The 25972-nt window shown below is 43.7% G+C and overlaps 7 protein-coding genes across 7 annotated transcripts; 1 reads left to right on the plus strand and 6 right to left on the minus strand.

The window, feature by feature from the left end:
- Positions 1 to 1294: 1294 nt before the first annotated feature.
- Positions 1295 to 1572, minus strand: N7520_002632 (uncharacterized protein; the record flags this gene model as incomplete). The annotated part of the gene is made up of 2 exons (XM_057136567.1): positions 1295 to 1398; positions 1470 to 1572. The coding sequence occupies 2 exons, from the start codon at positions 1570 to 1572 to the stop codon at positions 1295 to 1297; spliced, it is 207 nt and encodes a 68-aa protein (XP_056999253.1).
- Positions 1573 to 5413: 3841 nt separating this feature from the next.
- Positions 5414 to 6484, minus strand: N7520_002633 (uncharacterized protein; the record flags this gene model as incomplete). Its single annotated transcript, XM_057136568.1, has 1 exon — positions 5414 to 6484. One exon carries the CDS (start codon positions 6482 to 6484, stop codon positions 5414 to 5416), a length of 1071 nt encoding a protein of 356 aa, XP_056999254.1.
- A 2770-nt stretch (positions 6485 to 9254) lies between these two features.
- N7520_002634 (uncharacterized protein) lies at positions 9255 to 10358 on the plus strand (the record flags this gene model as incomplete). The annotated part of the gene is made up of 5 exons (XM_057136569.1): positions 9255 to 9260; positions 9306 to 9834; positions 9893 to 10200; positions 10253 to 10288; positions 10344 to 10358. 5 exons carry the CDS (start codon positions 9255 to 9257, stop codon positions 10356 to 10358), a joined length of 894 nt encoding a protein of 297 aa, XP_056999255.1.
- An 8980-nt stretch (positions 10359 to 19338) lies between these two features.
- Positions 19339 to 20511, minus strand: N7520_002635 (uncharacterized protein; the record flags this gene model as incomplete). The annotated part of the gene is made up of 2 exons (XM_057136570.1): positions 19339 to 20415; positions 20461 to 20511. The coding sequence occupies 2 exons, from the start codon at positions 20509 to 20511 to the stop codon at positions 19339 to 19341; spliced, it is 1128 nt and encodes a 375-aa protein (XP_056999256.1).
- Positions 20512 to 21104: 593 nt separating this feature from the next.
- Positions 21105 to 21422, minus strand: N7520_002636 (uncharacterized protein; the record flags this gene model as incomplete). The annotated part of the gene is made up of 1 exon (XM_057136571.1): positions 21105 to 21422. The coding sequence occupies one exon, from the start codon at positions 21420 to 21422 to the stop codon at positions 21105 to 21107; it is 318 nt and encodes a 105-aa protein (XP_056999257.1).
- A 1711-nt stretch (positions 21423 to 23133) lies between these two features.
- Positions 23134 to 24390, minus strand: N7520_002637 (tyrosinase family protein; the record flags this gene model as incomplete). Its single annotated transcript, XM_057136572.1, has 4 exons — positions 23134 to 23418; positions 23518 to 23839; positions 23900 to 23985; positions 24040 to 24390. 4 exons carry the CDS (start codon positions 24388 to 24390, stop codon positions 23134 to 23136), a joined length of 1044 nt encoding a protein of 347 aa, XP_056999258.1.
- A 1169-nt stretch (positions 24391 to 25559) lies between these two features.
- On the minus strand, positions 25560 to 25760 carry N7520_002638 (uncharacterized protein; the record flags this gene model as incomplete). The annotated part of the gene is made up of 1 exon (XM_057136573.1): positions 25560 to 25760. One exon carries the CDS (start codon positions 25758 to 25760, stop codon positions 25560 to 25562), a length of 201 nt encoding a protein of 66 aa, XP_056999259.1.
- Positions 25761 to 25972: the final 212 nt, after the last annotated feature.

Here is a 25972-nt window from a genome sequence, read left to right on the forward strand (position 1 = left end):
GGGGCAGACTTGCTTTATCTGAAGCCCGAGAAGGAGAGCTGAGCTAAAGAACGCAGAGTGGAGGACGCTGGAGATTACAAGGCTGAATGAGGTGGCGGAGCTCGGTTATCCAGATTGATTGGTATACTCTAGCGTTCCAGATACCCAGTGTTTCCGGTGCGGTACGGAAGGGTTGATGGGAGGTCACGATGATTCACCCTCGACGACACTAAAGCGATGAGCAATTGCTTGTACTCTAGTATTCTATTTAGGTTTGTAGCTAGTACATACGACCATAGGGTGTGGAGAACAGGGCTTCCCGTCCGCTCAGCCGTACTTAAGCCACACGCCGGTTAGTTAGTAGTATGGTGGGTGACCACATGCGAATCCTGACTGTTGTATGTTTTTTTGTTTATTCTTATACTTGCGATCTTACTCTTCAGCCCTTGACGTGAACGCCCTAAATAACCTGAAAATTATTATTCTGCACTTAAACCAGTCTCAGATGGTGCGAGCTAAACTTAAAAAAAAGACAAACCTGTTGACAGCGTTTGCTATTCGGCCTGCAAGTCGGTAGGGCGTGCTCCCATCGAGCGTTCCTCTCCACACTATGTGACACGGGATACTTAGCGCTGTAAGGATCCAAAGTGTCACCTGACCTTGTCTCCAACCCAATTCCAGATGATTCAGTACTTCCCTCGCTATGAGGACGATATCAATTATTTTGCAACTGGCTACTCAGAGCAGCTAGCAAATGTTAGTATCGACTAGAAACTCCCGCTTCTGCCGTTTCCTGAACAGAGGGAAAAGCAAGAGCAAAAACACGTAGCAAACACAATATGAGCCCCGCCATGAATCCTCCCAGTTTCAAAGATGTCGATATTTTGGACCCGTACTCGAGGTGCATTTGGCGAAAGTCCTCATTACCATAATGTTCACTTCCAATTAAACTTACCAGGCTAACTTTACGCTCTTCACTGTGGATGATTCGACACTGTGTAGATCCACGCATAAAATCACAGAAGTTAAGAACGGATCAAGCTCCTTTCCTCCGAACGAGAGACACTACTATCCAGGTAAGGCTGATAAATTTCCATAGGAGCTGTGTTTTTAGCTCTTATATCTACTCTATCTCAGTCAGAAGACCAGTACTAGTATCAAAGGCAAGCCCAAGAATCTGGATATTCTTTTTGATTAGCGGAGAAGCCCTAATGAGGGCAATATCTTCTCGGATACTGTCCTCAATGCTGGAAAATAGTCAGATTCTATACGAAGCGGATCTTAAAGATTATGCTTGTTAAAGCGAACATGTTTTTTATTTCCCGAACTCGGGAGCCTTGATTAACTCCTGTTCATGGGGCGCAATTTCGAGTAGCGCCTGTTTGATGTCGGCGTTATGAAAATGCGTCAAGCCGCAGTCTAAAGTTGTCAAATTATGCCTTCAGCATAGAAGACCACCAGTCAACTTCAGATCGCAGAGCGTAGCGTACCCGTATGGTGCATAACTATAATGGTACCGGGGGCGCCAATGGTCTGTAACACAGATAAGGTCCGGATAGCGTTAAAAGCCCGACCACCTGCATTTCGCACCATGTTCGCTTCTGTTATTCTGTTGTCAGTTCCAATCGGACTGTTTGTTATGATGATACGAATTCATCATGTCAAGTCTTTGAGAAACGGAAAGGCACTTCAAGAATGAGACTAACTTATGGTTGAATCGATACCCAATATTTGGTAAGGATTAAGGCGAGGGTCGGAACAGGATAACACTATCACTCCGAGTCCAGAAGCTCTTATTGCAGAGGCCATTTGTCTCAGATTAGGCGGTTCTTTATAGTCTTAAGAAAACTTGCTACCAATTGTCAGCGGTAATTAATCTTTATCTTAGACTTTTTGATGATAGATATACAGATTACGTGCTAGCATCTCCTTAATAACTGGTCCGCCACTCATATTTGCGTTTCGATCGAGGTGTGAGTCTGCAATTGTGATAAAATCAGGGAGCAATAGCAAAATCGGGATCGATAAGGGAAATTAAATTGAGATAAACTATTTTATACGCGAAGTGCTTACAAAGAAATACTGCCTGATCACACAAATGATATCATAACTCGACCGAAGATCGACCTAAGCTAAAGATCAAAGTTTAGTAAGGTCAAGGATTATAAGTTTCATTACTACCCGCCGACCGGGAGTAATAGATCCCTGCTCCCCTCTAAAAGTCTTTTTTTCTTGTTCTTTCTTGATTTTCAATAGTTTTTTTTTTTTTTTTTTTTTAGTTTTAGTTTATGCAAATACGTATATTCCTGACGTGAATCTTCAAAGTCTCTGCTACGGCTACGGAGGCGAATATTGGTTTGTTTCAAAGTTCAAACGCTCGTGCAAGCTAAATAATGAACATGCCCAACTGGATGGCAAATGTGTTATACCGTGGGTGATACGTATATACGGGGTCATTAATGACGTGAGATTTCGTGCAGATTTATGTCCATCGAGAATATAGACGTGTTATCATTCAATTCGGCCTAGAACATTAGACTCTCAAATGTCATGCGAATAGTAAATGAGATTCTAAGGATCTACTTAATCAGGATATGACGGTGGAGAGACAGTGATGATCGCCATCGGATAGTCGAAAGAAATTTATTGTTAACTTACCATAGTGCTGTGCGGGAAGCCAAATAGAACACGATGAAGTTATTGAATAATCATAGTGCGGTCAGCACCCGAGAAGTGGAAGCAAGCCACCTAGAAGACTGCTTACAAATTGTGATTATACCCTGCATTCCAGCCCAACAGCCAAGCTAGTAATTAAATCACATCGCATGATGTTAGCTTAAATTAGTGCTGGCTTTAGACAAGACCCAAGTAGACTGAATCTGGGTGAAAACTAGATGATCCATTAATACATACTGCTCCTCTTTCACGAGGCAGCTGACTTGGAATACGATAATATACATATATACCTAGAGGCGGGAAATATTACTTACAAAATCCATAGCTTTGGCATCTGGTTCTGAGTATAAAGTTCAAGTCCTGATCAGGAGTTTCTTATCGTTAGTAGCAAATTACTAAACGCAATTCCCGGGGCGATAATATTTGGGGGGGGGGACTACTCACGAGCGCACCCTTCGAGAGGCATTTAAGGTTGTCTCTTATGCGTTTATCAATAACTATAGCTTTGTAGAAGGCTGATATTTACTCCAAGACAATTTCTGAGAAATATGTTGAAAGCAATATACCTAGAACGACAATTGTATGAAAGCATCGATGGATTTCATCTTTCTTGATGTTCCAAGCATTAGAACCTGTGACTGTGGCCTGGACCAGCGACTCAAACTATTCCAAAAATAAGGGACGAGTTGAAAAAGGGTACAATTGAGAAGCTTCAGATCTCGAGAACTGACAATCTGGATCAAGTTGACGATGTCGACTGAAGCTTTCTATTTAATAAATTGTCTTCTCGCACTTCTAAAAAACCTATCAATAGCGCTAGATTTCGCTCTTTGTTATTATACGAGCAGTAGTGAAAATTTAAACGGTCCCTAAATACGTCAAATTTGATAAAAATGCAAACTCCACACCCTAGAGAGTTATGATACTTGGCATCGTTCATCAAACGCAAGTTAACCACTTGGCTTTGCCGGATATCCTTGCGAATCTCATCTAAATGCAGATTCTGAATGAGATTGATATCTCCTGCATTGGTGGCCAGGTACCCTTAGTACCAAATTCTGGGGCTTGCGTTCGTCGGGGTTATTTGTTAGAGCACATATGTGCTCCGGAGACTTCGGTCTAATGTCTTACCTGGGCAGGTACGGGGACGGTTAAGAGCCAGGCACCCAAAAATACTAATGCTGCATGAACCATACCTGACAAATTATTTGATCTGCTTCTAAAATTCGTGAGTATATTTTCTTACTATCGAAGTAGCATTCTATAGCAAGGGGAGCACTTACGCAGTTCAGGTATTATGAAAACCTACAATTAAGGTATATTACAGCTGGAGCAAGAAAAGAAAAGAGGCGTTTACTTTTTCAAGGACTTGTCCATTCGATTCTCTCGGATCCGATTTCGCCTTTTTTTGTAGCGTTCCGACAGCTTGGGCTCAGTTTCTTCCTCAACACTGGGGCCAGGAGACAGCGAAAATACAAATTAATAAAAATTTCATCACTTCGGCTCTCGGGCACGATGATTTGAATCCTGCAGTTGTACTCAAACAAAAAATCCAAATCTATCATCTGGGAACGCAGGGAAGTGTGAAAGTGCTACAAAGATCTGGGGGCAAGGGTCCCAAGTGTGATTTTTGCCGGAGTTCAGCTCCAGAATGATCAAAATAGGGTTCACTATCTGCTAGTGTCACACAGATCCCTGCAAGAATACTGTGTGCACTACCACTAGTCAGCGGAAGCTAGAAGCGAAGGCAGAAAGTCGTCGAAGATGGAAGGCGCACGATCATATCGTAGCTAATCCCGTGGGAGTACGAATTCTGGGGTTTCCGTGTTGCTACACCTACTGAAGTCTTCCACCATGTGCGAGAAGTCAAGTCGCGTTAACTATCTTCGCCATATTAAAATCTTCTCATCGGAGTCTAAAAGAATTGAGAATGAGAATGAGAAGATGAGAGCGGCGGTGATGAGGAGACCAAGGCGCCATTCTTCGCTCGTCATGCGTGTACTGGGCCATTTTTAGACCTCGCCAAGATCCTTTGAGCAAAGTGTGCAAGCGCGACTTTCAGGTGGCGTTCGGGTGAACAATATACAGGTGGATTGTCACCGGAAGCCACCTATAGCCTCGCCGAACCGTAGGGGCTAGTTGACCGCCACCATACTTGTATTGCCGATAGCCTTGAAGAGCTGATGTGGCCTTCTTTTGTAGGAGTGCTGTTGTAGTCACAGCTCTTTGCCCTGGTCTCGATTTTTTTTTTTTTGCAAAGGCGCAGTGAGAATATTTCCATATAGATCGTGAACTATGGAGTTATTAATATTCGTTCATTTTCCTTCGGTGAGAGTAATATCGATATACCTGGCAATGGGTGTTTTCATTTTTGTCATTCTTCTAAATCGAGGAATAATTTCATAATCGTAAGGCGAGGACAAAAATTCAGCGAGGAGGTTATAGCAGGCATGACTAATCTTGCAAGCATTTATCGCACGACGTCTCGAACCGCGTTAACGAGAAATAAACAGACCACCTTCAAGCTCTAAAGTCAAACCCGACTCACTTTCCGACTCTCAATCCCTTATGTCTCATTGGTATGTATATTACCTTGAAACTTTCACTTTATTGAGTCTTTAGCTTATATAAGACAATATCGAGTCGGTGCCCGAGCAGTCGTGCTCGCACTACATGACATTGGATGCGTTGAACCAGTCAGGGTACCTTTCCAAATCTTAGGCATGCGTTTGTGCAAAATTGTACTTTCCGTTATCATTTAATCTGATATCTTCCAACCCTTGATGAGTGCTGCAGAGTCACCACACTCGCTTTCCACCTTTTCCAACCCACAAATAACTCGCTCGAAAATTTCATTTAGCTTTTTTGAAGAATTTCTCATCTCCTCAGCTGTACATGATGGTGCATCTAGGCACCAGTCAATAATCTCTGCATATGTCTCCGGAATGCTCCTTGTCTGTACCCACTTGTCCATTTGCCTCTTAATGTTCCTACGGATCAGGGTGACGTTTCCATCGTCAAATCGGTCCAGCCTTGGCTCATACATATTCTTATCCCCAGGGAAGTACTTCCATAGTTCATACAGAACAATAGCCAGGCAAAATAACATTACTTCTGTGCTTGGGCTTTGATGCTCAGAACTTTGCCTTGAGGCATGTTCAAGACGAATGCGGAAATGTGGTTTCTTGAGAGGAAATGAATCTTTGGGATCGTCCAGGAAAAGCACTATATTGTCGCTGTTCCAAAAAGTTGTGAACCATGGCGTACTATCAAGCTGGATCACCGCGGTGGCGATTGTCTTTGCAAGATGAAGGATCTCCCCCTCGCTAACGAGGTAGTTCGTCTGCAAAACGGTGTTCATCGTTGTCAAAGTGACTTCTGTCCGAGGCTGCAAGCCAAAAGATAGACAATTCAACTCTGCACCATCATGGGAATGGGGCAAACGTCGAGTCGATTCGCCATGTAAAGCATTTATCTCATATCCCAGCAAACAGCCCAATTCATGTCGAGCACCCAAGCTCTCGATTGTTGAAAATTTGCCCGTTGCTCTGAAGGCCAACCACATTTCACCGGTTTCATGAGGAGTGCCGGTTGCTAAGGTAGCAAATCGAAAATGGACATCAGTCGACACGTTGTCTGTCGGACGTGCTTGAGCTAAGTCAAAGTCGATGATATGTGCCTCGTGCCGTCGACAATGATCGTAGAGAAGAAAGTATAGTATTTTGTACGCATCGTGGGCGCATCTGTAGCCTGCAAGAGCCGCAGCACGATGACGTATACTCTCGCATTCGGCAGACAGTTGTCTGATCTTAGTATAGAGGTCTCTCATATTGTGAGTCAGAGCTTTGACATTATTCAGAGGGCGACCGTGTGGAATAGACTTTCGTTTGATTGGCGAAGTTGGTGTTTGTGATGCATTTGAGGCTAATTTTGCCTGTCTTCTTGGAGAAGTCCGGGTTGCTGTGCCCTTTTCTGATTTTGACTACATGCGTGAGTATGTCAATCTGAAGCATGGTTTAATTTGGATCATACCTGCTTCTTTGGTCGAGGCTCTGCGGACGTGACTAGTAGATACTGGACAGTCTTAATGCTTTCGACGGTAGCCTCGAGAATGCTAGTAAAGTTACCGTGCCCCTGATCCTATCCGTAGATTAGTCAAGCAATGAAAAATTATTAAGCACTTTTTACGCACCTTAATAGCGTCATTTATCTTTTCATCTCGGAAAAAACGCTCTAATCTCATCTTTTCATGTAATGTCTTTTCCCAGATCGATTTCAGCTGTGGTTCATGTTTGTACGGCTCCGAGTATAGAGGATCCGAGATGTCGACCAGGAGTCCCCGAACCAAACAAATTCCATTCATCCTCTTCTCGTATTCGATCAATTCTACAGCAGAAAACTCCGCGGATCTTGTGTGGCTTTCGACGTCATCGGTCCGTTCTCGTCTTTCTCCGGCGACCGTGGGCCTGCTCTGTGACTGGTGATAAGAGTTTACGAGCCCCGAGAGCGAGTTTAAGGGATCTGGGTTGCAAAGGTCAGGTCAGTATTTGTCACCAAGTCTAAACATTCTCAGCTTAAAAATGCGAGGGGATTCAATCTACTTTGTGTAACAGGAAGCGCAGAGTTGAGTGTAGACGTCGTTGCATTCAACAGGTCCAATATACTCTCAGATATGTCACAATGCCTACTGATCTGGTGTACTTTCGAGGTCTTTAGATCATCGGTCCACTGTGGGGCAAATGTGATGTTTATGTTGTGGCTCCCATTCCTCTGCTCAACTCCAATACCGCTCGCGTCATTCCCAATAGTTGAAATCGTTGGAATGGAGGTATTATCATCGTGCATTGGGTTAGAATATCCAACTGGTGCTGAACGTCCCATTTCGAGACTTGGTAGGGTGGATGCAAGTGGGAGAACCTGAAGAAAGAAATTTGAGAACATACAGGTAAAGAGAAATCGTGAAGTGGGATGACGGAACATGCGGCTTATGTCAATGAGGCTGATAATCACGAGGCAAAAGAGCGAACACTGGAAGCCCTACATAAAGAACCCGTCTAAGGAAACAATTCACTTCGGCCAGGATGATGCAAAAACCTGGACACTCCTACACAACGTGCATACTTGATGGCTCTATCTTAGTCGTCATAGGACAGACTCTCTTTTTCGCTTTCTTTGTCAAATAATTGCGTGATAAAATCAACCCCGCATCTTTGAAGAGACAATCCTGTATGGAGTTAAGATGGGACCGCGTCTGCGGCCCGTGCGTGCTGTCGGAAACACCGAAAGGACAATTCGCACAAAATCTCCTCAGATGGGACGCCACGAATGTGCTTAATATGGTTATCTACTATTGAAAGCCAATAAAATTCAATGGCAAAGACACGGCAACCATGCGGGGTGGTGCCCGTGCTCTGGGTATCTGGGCTTGGCAAGAGCACGGGCACTAGGCATGTTGACCATGGTTCTCTAAGCGATTGGTGCTTCCTAGGATACTGACCTTTCCTGGACTAGATTCTGACCCGAATCCCGTGTGTGAGTTCGAAAATCAGTAGTTTGCTTTTCTTTCCCAGCCATACAGATAGGGTTCTCATGATGAGGCATTATAACTAGCGGTTCTGCTCTCTGATTTTATCCCTACTTCGATTTCATGGACATGGATTAAGCACCACCGCAAAGGAGGGTGAGTTAAAATAAGTTCACAACAGATGTCAACACTTTTCGGGTGTTTCAAGAATTTCAGAATCAATTATCAACGCTTTTACTTTTGCCATGATGCCAGGATTTGATTCATCTCATCATTCTATGTACTGAAACGAGGACTTCGTCAGAACTTTCTCGCGTTTTTCAAAGATATAATCAGACTTAGATGATTTGAAACGAAACTGAGGGCTTTAGAAATATTTCACTACCTTGTGATTTGGCAAAGTCTCTAGCAATACGCACTTTGGCGTTGCGCTAAGACTACGCAAAGACCTAATGATTTTAACTTAAACCTCACAATTGTCCTATTTATACCAGTTAGTCAACTAGCACGGGAGATTTATGTCTTCAATGCATGCAACTTCTCACTATGTAGCTTCCGAATTTGGATAAGGACTGTGATTATAAATGCTGCTGTGGCGCTTGGGCCGAAGGTCTTATACCAGATACCTTGAGAAATGCATAATACATCCGGCATGATAGGCAAGTATGTAATTTGATACTTGTTACGCCCGTTTCACTCGCCATAGCCCCGCATCCACCCCATGTATGAGTGCCCGAGGTGTGCAAGTCCAGGAGGCTGAGCTGATAAAGAACATGCAAGACATGTGACTAGAAGGCATCTCAGACTTAACGAGAACACTACCGTTAAGGTGGATAGCCGCTTGGACCTCCTAAGACTCTACATACACTCAGTTCACACGGATATTCGCCTGTTGCGGAACCCTGTAAGCCTAAATTCTGCTGGTCTGTGAGAATTCCGTCACTGGGCAGCCCAATCTAGTACCCAAAGGCCGACTATTTATATCACCAGCATCTCAACAATGAAGTTTTGAATACTTGTCCAACTTCTATATTGAGATCTTACAACCTTTGGGTGCGTTGTTACTACCAAAACGATGACTGTGAGTATGACCCTGTCATCATATGAGCTTAATTAATGGCGACAGGCTCTTTTTGATGTATTAGGCGGCATAAGTGCTGTTGTGCAGATCCTGCAAACAGCTATTGAAATAGCCGATAGGATTAGGCATGCCAAGGACAAAAAAAGTCTTTTCATGATCCTCAATCAAAACCACAAGGAGGTCACTTCGCTTAAGGATATTGTAATGGTTGTCAAGGAAGAGCAGTCTCTCCACACAAAGGACATAATAGCGGAACTTGCAAATATAGCTACTTTGGCTGAAGAGCTCGAGGATATGCTGAGAATCATGGAAGGCAAGGGATTCATTGGTCGATTTATGCATGGGAAGGATCACAAAGCAGAGGTTGGCCGCTTGACGGGCAACATTGCGGGAACCAAGCTTACCTTGACGATGAAAATCCAAAATGCGCATGTTGGCGTAACAGTCTTGGCCAACAGGAAACTGGTGGTTCAGATGGAGAAAATTGAAGCCGTGGATGCAAATTTAAAGAAACTGATCAACGGCTTCGAAGGTTTGTTCATTGCGTTACTCATGAAAGACCGAGAGCTGAACGGTAAGTAAATGCGCTGTGAAAGTGTTATCATATATTAACGTTTGGTGGGTAATGGTAGCCGACGGTACGGTGTCAATCAATGACTCAGACTTCCAGTCACTCGGACTAGAAACGGTTGATGATAGCCCTTACTACGCTGGGTCTCGCCTGATTGAGAACAATTTCGCTTTCGACCAGGCACTTATGATCAATGGGACTATCGGAACTGAAGGGTTTATTGAGCCAAAAGATGTTAAGATATTCAACAACACGGCCAGAAATCAGGCAACGATGATCAATGCTTCTATATCAGAGAAGACGTGGGCGGAAAGCAGAGAGGATCGCCGGGAGATTATTAAACTGATGGCCGCCCAAGGTGCCCTTACTGTGGGACAAAGCAGCGAATCGTTCCAAGGAGACTATAAACCAAAACCCACAGAACCTATTAGAGAAGGGAGATCCGAAAGGTCTGATGGTAAGCATTTCTCTACATATCTTGCACTTGGACAGCTGCTAATCAAATCATTAAGCGCGAAATGCCGTGAAGAATATACGAAGCCATTTACGGTCTTAAACTATCGCATGTTGTATTTACTGAGACTGATCTTTGGGAATCAATTGATTTTTAAAATTTATCCGCCTATTTCTTTTTAACTCACTGAGACTACCAGATTGACAAGAATGAGAATATTCCTCATGTCAAAAAATTTTCAAAATTTACCAGCGCTCCTTGATTGTCCCGGGTTATTGGTAAGGGCCAAAAAGGCCTCAGAATCAGTTTCTGCCGGTTCCTTGACACCAATACTGAAAAGTGGCAATACTTATTTATCATAATTCAACAAGATAAAGGATTAGTATATTTGCTAGTGCTGAGGATATAATCTCATGGTTAATTAATCCTCGGTCGGTCGAACAGCTCTGGATCTACTTTAGACATGGTCTAGCAGCTCATAGATTACCCTAAGAATACACTTTATGAGACCTCGGGAGGGTGAAAATTGCATTTAGAACTGGAAAAAGGGATAAAGAATGGGCCGCACAGCTTACCACACAGGAGAGAATGCATTGAAGCTCGAATCTCATAACACATGGGCAAATAAACATAAGAATTTCGTCCTGGCTCTGGCGCAACATTTTTAGACTCTTCTTTCAAAAAGATCTCGTATCTTCACAGTAACAAAAGCACCCGAGACATCATCTTCTGGCAGCTCTGTGGGAACATTATCCGCTGAAGACAGGAAACATGCAAGAGAAAGAGGACTACTCTTGCGAAAGGAGAAGCAAAGGTCACTCTTATTAGTCTCGGGATTGCAGCTTGAATCCCTTGCGACCAAGGAGGTGTTACATTCAAATGGCGGGGTCTGTTCATCCAAATCGACAATTTCTTGTCCAGTTGCACAGTTGGGGCTTATTTTGGAATCTAAGATTTCGATCTTTTGAATGACTCTCTGGAGCTGAGGCTGGAAGGTCTGGAATTGGCTATCCATTCCTTCATTCAGCACTGAAAGTTGTCGCATACAGGCGCAGAAGATTCGAAGATCGGATTTGACACTGCCAACTTTCTGGCTCTCTTCGAATCGCAACTGAAGAATGTGCAGGAATTCTACTGCACACACAGAAATTTCTTCTAGTAAACTGAAGTAAATCATTGACAGAGCTGACTTTGAATGGTGGGTTTCTCCGGGTCGATTAAAGACTTGCCAATCGGGGAACCCCATCACCAGAGTCAGTATAGATTCCAGACGATACAATGGCTTCGATAGCTCCGGATCTAAGTTTTGAGAAATCGCATGGCCATCTGATTCGGAGCATTGCACTGGTTTCGTTTCGACCTGCGCAAGGTCACATAACTTGTTCGTAATAGCAGCAGGCGAAAACTGTCTGTATACTAAGCTCAGATTTGCCATTCTTTCGCTGAGGAGTGCTGGGTCCTCCAAGTCGATGTTAGAGAGCAACTCAATTGGCACCTCACTACTGAAAATTCTTCTGATCCGTGGTTTCGCTGTTTCAGTGACGGCCGAGGAAGTTGAATTTTTGGTATCATGGCTCGCTTTTTGAAAAGCATCAGGATTATCGGCAATCTTGACAATGATCTTGCTTCCAGGGGATGAGCCTTGATTTGCTGTATTGGGTCTCTTTTCTGCGTGTATTTCTGATATTTGTTCGTTTTCATCAAATGTTGTGAAGGCTTTTTTATCAAGACTCGATGTTTCTTCTGCGTAGGCGTTCACATGCAGACCTTCTAGTGAAAAATGGACTTTTGGTCTCGATTGAGGGTACTCTGTCCTCGCGATTTCCTTACCTTTGATTTCGCTCCGACCGTGTACCTCAATGTTTCCCTTCGGCCGCGTAGGAATCTTGCTTGGCCGACTGTCCGATGACGTGAGATTTGATATTGGATGACCCAGTTGTGTAGATCTTTTTCTCTTCAAAGGGTGCAAAAGATCAAAGAGATGGTTTATTGCCGTCTTTATGATTTCAAGAGGATCATCTCTTTCGTTTTGAGAGACATTCTCAGTTGATGTTGCAGTGCTGCAATCATTTTTTGACAATTGTTCGATGCGATCCACTTTTCTTTTGATGTGCGAATCATCTCTTAACACTACACTAATTTTGTCAGGAAAACTTTAATGGATAATGAGAGGAATTTTAAATGAACACACACATTTGGCTAACGTTTCGCCGATTCTGGAAAATAAAGCCTCGGCTTTCTTTGTGGTCTGGCTATCACACTCGGCCTGAAATTTGAGGTGCTTGCCTTCGTCGTGACGAAAAGCAAAATCCCATTTCAGAAGACGTCGAAGTTCCCGGTCTAACAGACGTCTCTGCCTAGTCCATTCCAAGGAGTTGAAATCCGGCGCGAAAGAAGGACCCATCTCCATCCCATAAGACTCCTGATTTCTCCAAAAATTGTTTTTGAAAAGTGCAGTTAGATCTAGCGCTTCAGCTCGGTCTAAGGATGATGATCTTGAGGATCTTAACGGACTTTCTTTTTGATCTGTGACTAGAACAAATAAGTCCAAGACTTCTTTGCAGATCTGTAATCTGCTAGCTGGTGTCATTTTGAAGTAGTCCTCAGGCTCGGACAGTGTCGATGCCGACCGGCGGGCTGGCAACGCAGATATACTGCGTCGCCTAGACCTCCTATGGGATGGGGGCCGATCAGAAGTTGAATGCGAGCATTGATACTCCGAGGCTGTTCTGTGACGGAAGTGGAATTTGGTTGGGCTTTGAGTCGATGCCGATGACACCACTGCTTCCTCACCTGATACCTTGGGGTCTTTGCTAATAGGAAGTGTGTTGAGAACCGTCTTTGAAGGACTCTTTACTTGGTGAAGGTGTCCCATTTTGCTTTGGGGGAAGGCACTGATAATGCTTGACCTTAGGCAGAGTTAGGTTGATGGTCAAGATCGGGCTTTGTGAAAAAGCATCAACTTGAAACATTTTGGGAGGTTCGGGCGCTGAACGGGCTGCTGATTTAGCGTGGCCCCCAGATCAGCACCCTTATTGGCTGCAAGATGACCAATTTAGCGAAGTACATGCCGCTAGCAAACGTCATGGCTTCACGACCCCTCATTTGGTCACACGTGTCTTCCTATCTAATCCTTCTACATGCAAGAAGTGACGACATAGCAACACCGAGTGAAGGACATATTCAAGCATACCTCCTTATCGGGCCGAACTACTATACGATTGTGCCCAGTAATACCTATCTACCAGATGGAATTGTTGGGCAAGAGAGACGTGGCAAGGAAATTTGTAGAGTAGACCGCATTGTACGAGAAGCAAACGAGGTGCCAAAAGCAGAAATGATGAATCAAAACAAGAGATCATCTAACTTTGAATTATGCGTAGCTCACCCGATTTATTTACTGGCCGACTTTTAGGATCTCTAGGTGACTCTACTATCATCTGGATCTTCCTCTAAATTGAAAAAAAGCTGATAAGGATCAATAAACCACTAGGCTTACCGCCCAGTAGCCTGGTCTTCTTGCCAGCCAATGACTCCCTTGAATAGTCATTTGTTTTTAGACTACCTCGAGAATGTGTTTTCTCTTGCGACTGCTTGAATCCGCTCTTAGTCATTCAATCAAGGTCTCTTATTCTCCCTTCTTGGATCCGCACGATCTCGGTCGAGTAGTGAGAATGGCCGATAGTATCTTATCAAAACTTCACTACCTCTCTTTCGTGTACAGTGGGTAGCGAAATCAGCTTCCGCCACGAGGATTACTTTTCAAGCTTGTATCCCACTGCAAAGACGCCAGAGCAAACAATTCCTTGACAAGCACTAGTCGAAATACTTTTTACTAATTGTATGTCGTTTGAGAGTGTAATATTAGATCTACATTTACTGAAGCTATTTTAATATCACAGTATCTTGCCGTAGGCTGTATTCTGAAGTATTTGACATTATTGGGTATGCTAGCTGTGATTATCACTAGCATGACCCTCAGTATCGTTGGCGCTCGGATACTTTTAAATACAAATTGTCCAAGAGACTTGACATACATTTCTGTAGTAAATGTCTCTCTTTGGAGCTTTAACACGTTTTGTTGAACAGCAAGTTGTCATTAGCGTATTTCACAAGCGAGCGAGCCCACCTAAGTCAGAGAGCCACAGCAAAATACATAGTAAATGCAACAAATAATAGCTCGATACTTCAACAACTATAGGCTCTCTAAGATTCTACTATAGACAGATTTCAATTACACTATCCGAAGTATATGTGTGGGTTTTAGTCAGTATCTATAAGTCATCAATTTGAAGATATATTTGGAGCTCGAGTGGTCTAACCATAGTGTATTTTACGGAATTTTATGGAATTTTTCATTAATTTGTATCAAGCTCTAAATCTAAGCTACAGTCACCATAGAGAGGTAGTATCGAAAAATTGATACGATTTAAATGTATCGTTGCTGACATGTTGAATCGCATTTGCTAGGTATTTTGGGGTGACCCGCTCGCTTGTGAAATACGTTATTCTAATCTAGTATTACGTAAGGTAAATGAATACTGTGTTATAAGTTACTTATAGCCACGCATTAATTTCTCTAGATTTTTCAAAAAATAAAAACAAAAACACATACAACAGTCAGGATTCGCATGTGGTCACCCACCATACTACTAACTAACCGGCGTGTGGCTTAAGTACGGCTGAGCGGACGGGAAGCCCTGTTCTCCACACCCTATGGTCGTATGTAATTTGTTCAGCATAAAGGAGACTTATGTAGTGTGACTTGGTTACAAAGTTGAAATGTTAAGAGCCGCTTTAGCGTCGCGCGACTTGGGTGAGAAAGATGAGTTCGCAGTGGGCAGGGTGAGAAGCGAGCGGGAAGCACCCTCTATCGCGTGATGGTCGCCTAGGTCCTCTCTAGCCGAATCAGGGCACTTGATGATTGGGTTCTCCTGACTCTCTGAAACGGTTGGTCTTTTACCATCTGCACATAGCCACAAAATGCTTCCTAGAAAGATTCTAAGAGAGCGTGAAGAGTACTTGTGCCACCCAGAAGCGAAAAATAGGCAGCTAGGCTGCACCGGGTGCTAATTTATGAATATTTGGCTCATATCAAAGGTCACGTTGATCTGACTATTCATTTGAAGCTCCTAATCTTCATTTCTACCGCACCTAAAGTCAATAATAATTATTAGCGTAGACATGGCTGATCTATTTTCTATGACTGAGAGTGTAGGAGGTTTTATATCACTTGGCTTTACTATTTGTCAAGGACTGCTTACTTATGAAGGGCAATCCAAAGCATTTCATAAGTAAATAGAAGAGGTGATAGATCGAATAGCCGCCCTAGAGAGCATTTTGAAGGCGATGTAGTATATGCTGATTAATGCAAGTATGTCTAATATGTAAGAATCAAATCCGGCTACGCTAGTCGTAATTAATTCTATTCGTGAATAACATAAAAGCTTTGATAAACTGGGAAGGTTGCTTGAAAAATACGATGTGAGGAAATTAGCGCATAGCTTAACTAGTCATAATAAGTAAATCAGTTGGCTTTACATCTCTTTAGACGTTATATACTTACAGTACTTCTGGAAATAGTAAACTGTCTATAGGCTTATCTTACTATTTTACTTTAAAATTTCGAATATCAGAGGCTTTCCACCGCGCTTTTTGCGCGGCACTTACTAAGTTGTTATACTATACCACCTACTATATCTTCTACTTAGTCTCCTACTTGGTATCGTGTGTAGTATTCTACCTTCTTTTGTACAGGATTATTTAAATAGCCAAAGGGCTCTCCAAACTCAAATATGGCAAAATAAAAAAGAAAGAGAAAAAAAGAGACGAGAAAAAAGGCGAAGTGGAGGAGAAGATGGAAGAAACAAGTCTGTGGGGTACCTAAGTAATAGAAAAGTAGATTAGCTTATTTGCCATTAATTATATGATTTTCAAGGTTATGTCCTCATGGCCGCTACTTGCCTCTGCAGGCGGCCTTAACTTTGAACCGGCAGATTCGGAATTAAAACAAAGTAGAGAGTGATCATAGAATTTGATGAGATCCTTCTTAGCTTAACTATATATTTTAATTGTGATGAGGATATTAATGTAAGGAATCATCCTACTAGCTTTAAATCCTTCTTCTGCGGGATGTTAACTAGAAAAATTGCCTTACTAAGTGAGGTGTGTACCTTTTTGATGTAGTAGCAAGATAATGTGATTTCTGAGTTCTAATATATGTATCTCGACCTTAGTAATTATGTAACGGGCATAGGTCCCTTATATTTAGCACGAAATAGGCTCCCAGATCGTCACTTATACGGGATGCCAATGGGAGATGATGCTTGGCCAGTTTCTGAAGGCCCACTCTTACTCTCCATGGTCGACTTTTTTGCACATCTATTGGGTAGGCTGCACTAGTAGAGCTAAGAGAATCGAGAGTTCTGAAGTGGCGCCCCTCGGATGATAAGGAATTGATATCTCGAAGAGCGATCACATTTACGCCAAAAAGGTGAATTTCGTGACATCTGAAAACAGGCTGCTCTGCAGCTATAAAGTAAGTAAAAAGGTCGCTCAGTTTGGCGCTGCGCTTCGTCTACAATTCCACAACGTCCTCTGCAAATGGATCGTTCTCCGTGGCAGGGGATAAGGTGATAAACTTCATGGTCATATCGAGAATTTTGGTATATCTTTCCAACTGTTTTTTTCTCCTATATGCCACTTATACTGTTGTCATGGTAATAATGACGCATGGCCAATGACTATATGGCGGTTCACATCCGTTCCCGACAAATGAAAACATAATACCGTGATACCAAACAAGAAGCCCAAGTCCAGTCTCATCTAAGAATTATTAGTGGAAAGGAACTGTAATATGTACCGTCTTATGATAGAATGATCAATGATTGCGCTTGGTTACGTTTGGTAGACTCCCTTTCGTCCAATAATATGAATGAAAGATACAGCTATGACAATCATCTACCCACAAGCTGATTTAGCCTAGCCTCTGCCTCCAGGAAGGCAATACACTCAAGATTCGAAGCTAAGCAACCGGCTCACGCCTTCTACTGAATGAATCAACATACTTATATTTTCCTGGCTCGGACCTTAAAGTTAAGAAACAAAGAAAAACTGCTATCCAAAGAACATCATGCCCGGAATATCTGGGAGACTTTGTAGTCATCATACGACCGATTTTCATGTGTCCCGAAGGTCTATTTCGCCCTTTACGGAGGAGATGGGGAAATCGACAACATGGGAGAATAGATAGTGATATTTAAAAAAAAAATTTCATTATGCGATCTAACACTATCTCTTATATAACCGCAATTTATAGCCTTAAACCTGCATGATAGGCATAGTATCCAAGCCTCTCGGACCGATATCCGGTCTTACTAGTAGCTCCTTGGCTGAAACCCCACTTTTTAGTCTCTAAATATACTTATCCGGATCAAAATCAACACTAATGGGATTTTCGCTAAAAGCCTTGCTCGTCATATAATGATTGGCCTCTCCCGTGGTATTGAAGCCGTTAACTTATGTTTCAATTTGGTTTCCATCAAGTTCGCGATAATATATGCTCACGCCGAACTAGGATATGTAAGGACGGTCATTACCACACATGTATTTGGTTCTTCGCGTCAACCATACATTGTTACTTGGAACCCACAGTCCAACTAAGCACTTCACTACTCGTTTCGTGGAAGACACAAATCCTACAAGGAGAGGTCTCCTTAGCCTCTAGTCACTCGAATTAGATCGTGAGTATAGCTTGACTTGGCGCACTACCTGGCGCAGCACAACAAGAGTCTACTCTATAGACCCGAGTCCGTATAAGGCCACGCCCTGGCAACGGTACGGTCGTGATTGAGATTTGAGGACGATCATCAGCGTACCTGTACAATATCACACGAGCGATACTCAAGGTGACCAGTTAGCATCGCGTAATAAGTACGTACGATCAAGAAATAATAGGCAACTTTTAACGATAAGCTTATTAGAACGTCTTGGCCCCTATTCACCATCAACTCCACGATTCCTCGCGTAGGGTCGTAGTCTATATTCGCTGTTTCCTTGTGCTATTTGTGGGCGTCTGGGCTCGCAGTCAGTCAGCCTTCGCTTCAAACATATGTCGATCGTTGCCCGAGTGCCCTCGGGGTACTCTCCGTAGTACCTAATCAATAAAGCTCGGGTGTGGCAGTGTGCAGATGCCAAGAGACCGGTGTTTCACAAGCCTATGCTCATACCTAATAATCGATCAGTAATCCCCGACCAGGCGGTCTGTGTGGCGATCACGCCGGCCCGCAGGATTCTCACCCGGTTTTCACCCCAATTCGCACCCTACCTATTGCGCACTCACTCTTCTCACCCCCGGTCGCGCGACGCTAAAGCGGCTCTCACCCATTTCTCACCCCGACAGCACCCACCCAACTACTGGCCGAATTTAAGCCACACGCCGAATGGCCATGCTGGCCAATCATTTGGCCTAGCCCGGTTGGGAAAGACTTGGTCGCCGCTTTGCGGTCGCGCGACCAGGGTGATAAGGGTGAGTGCGTAATGTGGAAAGGGGTGAGATTTAGCTCAGAATCACCTAGTTGCGCGATTGCCCTACTTGTCACTTTAGCCAATGCTCACTAGTTACGCCATGTGATAACGTAATTCACGGGCGAGCGGCTCAGTCCAAAACACCATAGTAGATATGACATACTACACAGATGTTCAAATGACCACTATCTTAACGTGTTTTATTACTTGCTTATAGATATTGGTTATTGTCAAAAAAGGACCGATGAGATTGCGAAGTTAATCTCTAGCCAAAACCAGCGCGGCGTGGGAATAACACTATGTATGGGTGGGGCTCCTAGTATTGTGCTCTACTAATCCAACTTGAGCCTAGCTTAATCCAGGTCGCTTAGTTCAAGACACCTGTTTTAACTGAGTTACTGGTATATCTGATCTTATACCTTGCTATGCGGAATATGGAAACGGCCAGTGATATTGAAATGTGGATTGGAATATTGATCATATCATCCTAGCACCGAGATAATCACGTGTCAACCGTACTATGTAATCTAGTAATATTGATAAAGTTCACACTCCTCAGTATCGTTATCAGATGGGAGAATGTCCAGATCAGGCCACCCAGGCCTCCGCTGCTTCTTCATAATACGCCTGGGAATCGCAGGAATCGTAGTGTTATGTACCTCTATCGCCCTAATCTCGTCGTGTGCCTCCTTAGGCTCAATGCGAGTATGCATAAAACCCCGCAGATCAGGGTGAGGAAGATGCTCCAATAGTTTACAGTAATCTTTCCCGTCTCGTATTTCTTCATATGTAAGTTCCTCATAGTGGTAGTAATACCAGCTGTCGACGAGGACGACTTGTAGGTTCTGGGCGGACTGTTGGTCGATGCAGACGAACGTGTCCCAACCGCCGTGGGATCGGACCATCCGCCACATAATATTCCAGATATACTCCCATGTAGCGTCTTTCTGTCCTGTCCATGGGACGTAGCAGCATTCTTTGACTAACGGGCTGTCATCTTCCATGGCCATCTCCGAGGGTTTTAGCAGCTCGACTTTGATGGCGTCGTCTTGTGCGGGCGTGAGCTTATTGGTGAGATACCATACTGAGATTTGTTCTTTTCCTTCGGAATACTGTGACGCGTAGTCCCCTGGCCACTGTGATGCGTCGAAATAGAAAGGTTGGCCCGGGTTCATCAAGGTTTCGAGACCATGTTCATGAGCCGTGTCGGAAAGGAGGGCTGGAGTTTCGCGGTAGAGGTATTCGTGTGTCCATTCCACAATGACATCGAAAGATGTTCGAGATATTACTGTAAGACCATGTTGGTCGCCGCTTACTGTAGCAAAGGGGGCAATCTCGATGTTTTGTTCCGGGCAACTGAGCAGAAAATATAAAGGAGGTTGATTGTCTTCTTCGATACTCCTTCCGCGGAATTTTTCATGTAAAGTGATCAAGTCACGGCGAGAGCGGATACTATGATGCTCTTGGGGAATCACCTTCACTTCCCGAGAATTCCTATTTGTGTTCTTTGTGGCGTCCTTTATATTAGACTGAATTTTCTCAACTTCTTCGGGGGAGGTCTTGAAGAGTAGAAAGATCACCAGATCATCTTCGTTCTGATGCTCCTACTGGGATAAATGTGCCGTGCTCTCCGGATATTGAGAATCCACCACATCAATCGCAAGAGGCAGGTTATTAGGATCGTATAACCACATCCCCATTTTATGCGGAAATTTATTCCTCGACCAGTATAGTAATTGGCGGTACAGGTAGATAGTGGAGAGGCTGTGTATATAAGGCTCTTTATTCGACTTGTGGGACAATTGACCAAACAGGCTAAGAAGATTGACACGTCTCGCCGTTATGAATAGCTCCGTCCCTGCACCGAAACCAAGTTTCCGACTCCGATACTTAGATGACACATCGACCGAATGTGGATCTCTTGGTTCCCAGCCTTGGGTAAATGTTATTAAAATTAATGATAGAAGATTCGTCTCCCCTCGATGAACGCTGTCAGTTATGTATCGTTTCGTACTCTCATCTGCCACGAGTAAGTCGGACTACCCAGCGCGGTGGAGGAGGATTATAATGGCGAAAAGGTTTGCTTGGCTGTCGCGGTGCTGGCCTTGCTTAGTGGTGTTTTCAAGCAGTGCTTTGCTTGGTGTCCAGGTTTGAATGGGAAGGAATTTCAGGATATTTCCTTTAGTTTGTTTTTCTTCTTTGTCGTCTTCTTCGTGGATGTTGTCTTCCTCTTTAGCGTTATTATCGTTGCCTTGACTCTATTGTCTGTCTCGTGGACATCTTCTATCTTGTCCTAGTCATCGTCTACCCTGTTCTTATTTTCCCCATCATTCGTCTTATCCTGGTTGTTCTCGCCCTGGTCACCTTCGTCGTCCATCCGAGTCTCTTCCACATCGTCTTTCTTGGCCACGTCTTCTGTCTCGTCCATATCGCGTATCTTCCACGTCAATTCTTGGTAATTTCCCTCGATCTCTTGATGCATTTTATTCAAAATTTTGTACCTCAAGTTTTGATCCAGGTCTGTTAATAGCATAAGCAGTAGTGTGTCGGGCGCAAAGGTTGGTACCATATCCCCCGGAAGGGATGGTACTGACTCTTGCTTGTGTGCCATTATTTAACTGGGAGCAGACTATATCAAGTCTGACTTTTAATATTCTCAAATATTGTGCTTGTGTGTTCTTTAAGTCAATAAGGGGGTGGGGGCGGTTTCGCACATTATGTTACTAGTAGGCAGACATCAGGCAAAAGCTGGGAGAGCTGCATAATGGGGGCTAATTATGTCATATCCGATCTTATTGTATGAATTGCCGCATTTCTACCTAAAATTAGTAAACGGGGTGTATTTTAAGTACGATAGCTCCGAAGCTTGGCTACTTCAAATGCAGGCCATCTCAAACTCGTCAAGTTTCTATATGAACATGGAGCTAGTGTTGACGCCCGGGACCTCTGTGGGCGTACTTCTGTCATCCTTATTTCAGCACTATTAACATCAACTTGCCGTCTTATGCACCCATCTCTCTTCCCTAAGAGCGAGTGGAGATTGATACCCGACTACAAGTCGTTACTCCACTGAGGGGGGCTATGTGCAGATGCCAAGATGCCGGCCGTTTCAGCTGAGAATCGTGGCCCAATGATGGGTACTCTCGCTCAGCTTGGAAGGTCAGTGCGGTCGTCGCGAGACGGGGGGCGTTTCTCACCCGCTCTCACCCTGCTTCTCACCCTAACTATTGCGCACTCACCCTTCTCACCCCTTGTCGCGCGATGCTAAAGCGGCTCTCACCCGCTCTCACCCTGGCGGCACCCACCGAACTACTGGCCGCATTTAAGCCACACGCCGGTTAGTTAGTAGTATGGTGGGTGACCACATGCGAATCCTGACTGTTGTATGTTTTTGTTTTTATGTTTTTTTGTCATTCGTCAGGATGCCTGCTATTCAGCTCCGTGAGCACCAATGCGCCATTTACAATACACACCGAGGTCCTTTTACCCACTGCGAAGAAAGGTGTCTGCTCGCCCAATCCTGACTAGACTGAACCCATAACACCATGGTCGTAAATAGTAACCTATTATCATAGTGTGACCTAATAGGGTCTGTAAGGAGCTACTAAGCCTGATAATAAAGATCATAGGGTCTAGACCCAGTATTAGATCGGAATTTTAGACCCAAAACCTAACCTAACCTATTGAAGGTTGCATTTTGAAGATACAAGATTTCTTTCGCTATTACATTTTAAAGGTATAACTCATTCGATTACATGCTCTTTCTTTCACTGTGTGGCGTTTTATCATCTTGCATTATTCTTTTCGTGTCATGAGTCTATGAACATTTATAGATCATGGCTCTACTGGCCATTTACGAGCCTAGTCAGATAAATTAACCATGTTAAGGTAGAAAGTATCTACTTACTTGTGGATGTCGAAATATCAATTAATCTCAGTTTGAATAAGATGGGCTCCTCAGCAATGTTGATCAAGCTTACCTGGCTAGCCGGTTTACGGATAGGGTGGAAGTGAGTTTACAGATTGTGTAGATGGATATCAGGCAAGAGGCACTATTATCTTTGATACAGGCAGAATCGTATATATTACGAGTGCTAGAATACAAGGCAGACTAAGACCAGGCAGGTTGAATGTCAAGTTAGTAACTTATTTATTGGAGGTAGATAAGTTTGATTACTGTACAAAAAGACCAAAAGGCAGAGACAAATCGGGATACCCTGGAAATAGAAACTTTATTCGAGGTGTGAAGGGAAATTTATACAACCGTTCAACGAATTCACTGGGAATAATTTGAGACGCGAATAGCGTAACTATGGCAGGAATCACTCGGAATCATAGCCATAACAGAGGTAGCCGCCCTGTGTGTTCATCACCTTGCCGATAGTCGTGTTCGCCATGATGTTGAAAGAAGAGAGCTCGTAATGCAATGTTGCATTTTGCCAGCCACCTGCAGGCTCAGTGTTGGCAGTGTGATTAAGTGTAGGACCACTGATGTCATAAAGTCGGTTTATGGGATCCTGCTTCTGCCATAGCCACCAAATGCGATCAACGTACATGTGGTGCATAAAAAATATGGGATCTCCGGGGGAACTCTTGATATCCGCCATCTGATATAATTCGAGATTGGTTAGCAAGTAGCATCGGTAAAAAGAAAAGGAATGGCCATCAAAATGACAAGAGAAGTCGCAAAAAGAAAAATCACTTACCACCCCACCAATGTAGGTATGGATACCTTTGTGTGGAATGTTGGAAATGCAGTTCCACCAAGGGGAGTAGGTGTTGTATGAGTTGCACATTTCGAGGACTGTACTATTAGCATTGCTGATCGCCTCTTTGCTATTAAATGAGCGTCGCAGGCAGTAATCAGTATCCTCATCGCCAGGTCCAATATGCAGAGTATAATTGGCAAAACGGCCATCCTGGACGCAATTTCCAGATCCAGTTCCATTGCCTCCAAAGGCATCAGCTCCCCACATGGAAGATCCCCACATGTTTCCACTGTCTGCGTCTCTTACTTCATCCCACCAGCTAAAAAATATGTTAGAATCAGAATGAAAATAAACCGGGGGGGGGGGGAGGTATTCTCACGGAATAGAGCCTGTGTATCCGCATTCATCACGGAGTAGAGTCTCGTAGATATGCATATAGTAGCGATGCCAAGGAAGGAATTGGCCCTGGTACCGGGATTTTAGTTTTTTTTTACCGACACACAACAAGTGGAAACATACCACATGGTGAATGATATCAGCATAGGCCGTGTTTGTCATCCCACGGTGAAGTGCTTGGAGATCACTGAATCGGCTAGTGGTGGCAGCCAAACCAGACTTGGCCGGTTTGTCCATCAAACACTGAACGGCATCGAGAAATTCCGTCTGTTCATGCTTGGACAAATGACGCCACTCTTTACGGATAGTCATCTTCTCTTTTGTACACGTACCAGAGAAGTAGCCGGGGATCATCTCTTGGGCACTGGGACCGCTGGCAGTGCGTTCATGGAGACCTGAGTGGGAATAGGGAAAGGCACCAGCAGCCGCATTAGCAACCAGGCTAAGTACGGCTCCGAAAAGAAAAAGTTGCATATTGAGACGATGAGAAGACTTTTTAATGGAGAGACAAAAATGAGAGTTCTCAAGGGGAGGCTCCAGGCCAGGAAACCGAAGAAAAGTGAACGATAAAGAGATGGGCCATCAAATCGATACCGGGCCAAAATCGACATCTTTATAGTTGGTTCCAGTAGCTGCCCCCTTTCTCTTGCTGTAAGGAGTACGCCAGCGAAACAGTCATGCCAAGTGATGAAACGCACTATTCAGTATCCATTTTACCTGTACGGATCTTACGGATCTTAGAGCTAATTTTTCTCCTCAGCTTGGCGTGACACTAACTTGGTATTCCACGAGAACCGTAGCGATATTATAATTCGAGATTGTGTGATGCTGATCACTTACTATTTGGTCTGATAGAAATATAGCGTATCTGCGCATAAGCTCCAGGACACCCATTTTTTTCCTCTTGTGATAAGAGTAGCCTCTGCCATGGTACTTTTTAACCTTGCATTGCTGATCATGATTATGTACCGTTGCTTTCTATACTCCTTTTTCAGTCTTTATTTTCCCTCTTTACGTACCATGCTAGCTGCAAATCCAACTGTGATACATCTACATGAAGAGGATCATGGGAATCAATGAAATCTCACCATGCCAAGTTTATATTTTGATATGCACGGGAAACATAATCTGACAAAATAGAGCTGACGTGGCTAGAAAGTCCTTGGTCAAATTTGGAAATTTGAAACGCTCCCTATGACTTGCTATGGACTATCCCTTGAAGACTTCAAAGCTATCTCGTTCTTCCTTTCTATCCCATGGTCCGTGAACCTTGGTCCTCCTGTAGTCTTGTGTTTCATAGTTACCCCGAAATCGACCCAACCCAGAAGGTGTGCAGCTTATTTCGGGAATTTCGGTGATAACTTATATAAAGTGGCTTATTTTCTAGCCTGTGGCCCCGCTATACAATTTACGAAGTCTTGGCATTGAGGCTCGGAAGGCGCAAAGTTACATAGTAATTCTGGGCTCCACGATCCACGATAAACTGGCTTATTACTCGAGTTCTAAACCGATAATCTATTATTTTGTCTGTTTACATATCAGTCCTTATTAAAAGCTCACTGGAGGGAAGAGGATAGCCTTCAGATATTACAAAGACATTAGACTAAATAAATCAGTAATGCGAAGCTCCTGTCTATAGCTTATTATTCAAACATGATGACACCAGCACTTTCATCACGTCTAATTTTATGAGTCCACATGTATCCTGGCAGTGAAAAGATAAGAATTAGCGCGTGTTCTGGACGCTCCGGAAGCGACATGACGCGGCAACGCTTCCAATCCTTGGCAAGAACAAGCCGTCCCAGCGGAGTCTTCGGTCCTCCCAGCGGAGTTTCCGCACCCATTCTGGCTATTTGTACTCCATCTTTTCATGTAGTGCTTTCTTATCTAAAGTTTCTCATATAGTTTTCTACCACCATAGCATGAAATATTATGTTCGGCGTGCTGTCTCTTCTCGCTATCCGTGTAGTAATATTTGGATTTCCAGCAGGGATTTGTGATATCAAATACATAGAAGACTTACCAAGGCCCGTTGGCGCCATCAGAGTTTCATCGT

This window comes from Penicillium odoratum, assembly GCF_028828045.1.
Source record: "Penicillium odoratum strain IBT 22623 chromosome Unknown utg000002l_segment0_segment0, whole genome shotgun sequence".
Taxonomy (NCBI): domain Eukaryota; kingdom Fungi; phylum Ascomycota; class Eurotiomycetes; order Eurotiales; family Aspergillaceae; genus Penicillium; species Penicillium odoratum.